Source organism: Mustelus asterias, unplaced genomic scaffold (genome assembly GCF_964213995.1).
Source record: "Mustelus asterias unplaced genomic scaffold, sMusAst1.hap1.1 HAP1_SCAFFOLD_1455, whole genome shotgun sequence".
Taxonomy (NCBI): domain Eukaryota; kingdom Metazoa; phylum Chordata; class Chondrichthyes; order Carcharhiniformes; family Triakidae; genus Mustelus; species Mustelus asterias.
In genome coordinates this window covers 75,001-77,500 of record NW_027591400.1, presented here as the reverse complement: position 1 = coordinate 77,500, position 2,500 = coordinate 75,001, and the positions used below count along the sequence as shown (strand labels likewise).

Sequence of the window (2,500 nt, the reverse complement as noted above, 5' to 3'; positions counted from 1 at the left end):
GAGGGATTTGAACAGGAGGATGAGAATTGTAGGGGCTGGAGGGGGTTACAGAGATAGGGAGGGAGGGATTTGAACAGGAGGATGAGAATTGTAGGGGTTGGAGGAGGTTACAGAGATAGGGAGGGAGCGAGGGAGGGATTTGAACAGGAGGGTGAGGATTTGGAAAGGGGGGGCATTGCTGGAGTCAGTGTGGGTCAGCGAAGGGGGAGTGAAGAAGGGGGCGGGGGTGAGTGACGGGGGGGTGAGCGGGGCGGGGGGTGAGCAGGGCGGGGGTGAGTGATGGGGGGGTGAGCGGGAGGGGGCTGCTGAACGGGATGGAGTCGGACACAATGTTGCACAGTGGAGTGGGGCCAGTGTTTTGGAAAAGTGGATGTTTCCCAAGGTTCAGGAGACGGAGCGGGGGAGAATGTGGGAACATTCGAATCTGGACGGGGCCTGAGGTTTGGGGGAGACGGGTCCCAGGACGGAATCTGGAGTCCCTTCTGAGGATGAGAAACGGTGTGGAGGGTGGGGTGGGCGGGGGAAGGGGGGTGGGGTGGGCGGGGGGAGGGAGGGTGGGGTGGGCAGGGGGAGGGAGGGTGGGGTGGGCAGGGGGAAGGGGGGTGGGGTGGGCGGGGGGAGGGAGGGTGGGGTGGGCGGGGGGAGGGAGGGTGGGGCGGGAGGGGGGTGGCGTGGCGGGGGGGGTGATGGGGTACGGGCAGGGGGTCTGGGTGTAGGATGGTGACCCCCGAGTCGGAGGGTGGGAGGGGCAGCTGGACTTACCGATCACCATTACAGGCAGGGGGTCACTCTGCTGTGACCGTATTTCCCGTCCCGAGACCCATCTCCAGTAGCCGCAAGTGTAGTTCTCCGTCCCGACCTTGGCGATGTCCCGGATGTCAAAGGTCACAGATGGACTCTTGTACTCTGCCCGTTGCGTGGCCACTGGCGTGCCGCCCTCCCAGCGGTACAGCTCGAAGTAGGGCTGCACGCTGCCCGTGCGTGCCGCACACACCACCCCCAGACGCTCACCCTGCGCAAACGCCTTGACGCTCCGCCTCTCCTGACGCAGTTCCGGCTTCACATTGCGACCTGCAGGTGGATGGGAAGAGGCGGGATGGTCAGGAAGGAAAACCAACGGAACGGGAGAGAGGTTACAGTTCCTGCCGTCACTCCTCCCCTCCCACCCCACGTCGCTGACCCTCCGAGAGCGCGAGGCCCCTGCAAACACCGTGAAGGATCGCAATGGAGGCAAGGCCGTAAGGCCCCACCCAACCCTCCCAGACCCTGAACCCCTTTCAGGACTCTCTGCCACCTTGCCAGAGTTAATGATGTCTCCACATGGACTCCCATCGCAAACCCATTACCCGATCCCAAACACCATCGGTTTAACTTTCTGCCCCCGCGCCCCTGTAACCTCCTCGTCTACATGAGCCAAGCTGATTGGAGGAGGGAAAGCAATTCCTCCTTCAAGACTTGAGCTCATTTGCATCTTAGCCAAAAGGCCGAGATGCCGCTTTTAAAAATTGCTTCATATGAAACATATGAAGCTTCAGTGTAACCTAATGACCTCAACCAAGTGCAGCCGATCCATACTACACTTGATCTTAGCCAAAAGGCCGAGAGCACGATTATTAAGGTGCCCGGTATCGTGGGCTTACTTCACAGTCGAATACAAGAGCGAGAAAGTTGCATTGAACCCTGTAATCAACCACCAATTCTGCCCCAACTGGAGTATCGAGTTCAACATTTCTGTCTGAGAGGGAGCTGAGTAATGGACATCCAACAGAATGGCGGTACGGGGTCGTGGGAGGGGGGGTGGGCGGAGGTGGCAGGGGAGGTCAACGAGGAAATTTGGTTAACATGGAGAGAGGAGGTTGAAGGGGGACATTAACTCATGGTGTTTGGGACCGGGTAATGGGTTTGCGATGGGAGTTCATATGGAGACACCATTAGTTCTGGAAGGAGATGGAGAATCCTGAATGAGGTTCAGGGGGGACCTTAAAATATATTTCAAGGGAATGTGCCCTTCCTCACTCAATGGGGAGTGGGAATCTGGAACCAGCCCCCCTCCTCTCCCCCCCCCCACCCCCAATCCCTGCAGTGAAAAAAAGCCAACTTGGAAGATTATTTGGAGATCTCCAGATGGAGATGAAATGTTTTTTGTTGGCGGGAAGGACTCGAGGGTCACTGAGGGGAACCAGGGTTTGGGGATCGGAGTCAGGCTATATCTAACCGAGGGGGAAAGACTGGCTGGAGGGGTTGAACGGCCTCTGCCCCGCCACTGAAGGCCAACTGCCCTTCCCAGTGCAAACACCCCTGTAAATTTTCAGAATGGGAAATCTCTATGTCAACAGGTCACGCTGCAGTTCCGCCATCCCACCAGTGGGTGGCGTTACAGTTGCTCCATGCGCTTTTCCTTCCCCCCCTCCACCCGAAAGGCAGCAGCCACGTCGCCACTGGTTATCGGATATCCCTCTGGGGGGACACTCACTTGTGACGAACACCCTGACGGTTTTGC

At 58.5% G+C, this 2,500-nt stretch overlaps 1 protein-coding gene and 1 pseudogene across 1 annotated transcript in view; both read right to left on the bottom strand.

The window, feature by feature from the left end:
• Positions 1 to 2,500, bottom strand: part of LOC144488311 (uncharacterized) — a gene marked incomplete at its 3' end in the record, with an annotated part of 59,187 nt that overhangs the window by 11,759 nt on the left and 44,928 nt on the right. The window contains exons 3-4 of the mRNA XM_078206359.1: positions 2,474 to 2,500; positions 763 to 1,071 (exon numbers count right to left, since the gene is read on the bottom strand). The exon at positions 2,474 to 2,500 is cut by the window's right edge and continues 267 nt beyond it. Coding sequence (XP_078062485.1) covers positions 763 to 1,071; positions 2,474 to 2,500 — 336 coding nt within the window. The remainder of the gene's footprint in view (positions 1 to 762; positions 1,072 to 2,473) is intronic.
• LOC144488312 (U2 spliceosomal RNA) lies at positions 1,410 to 1,611 on the bottom strand (annotated as a pseudogene).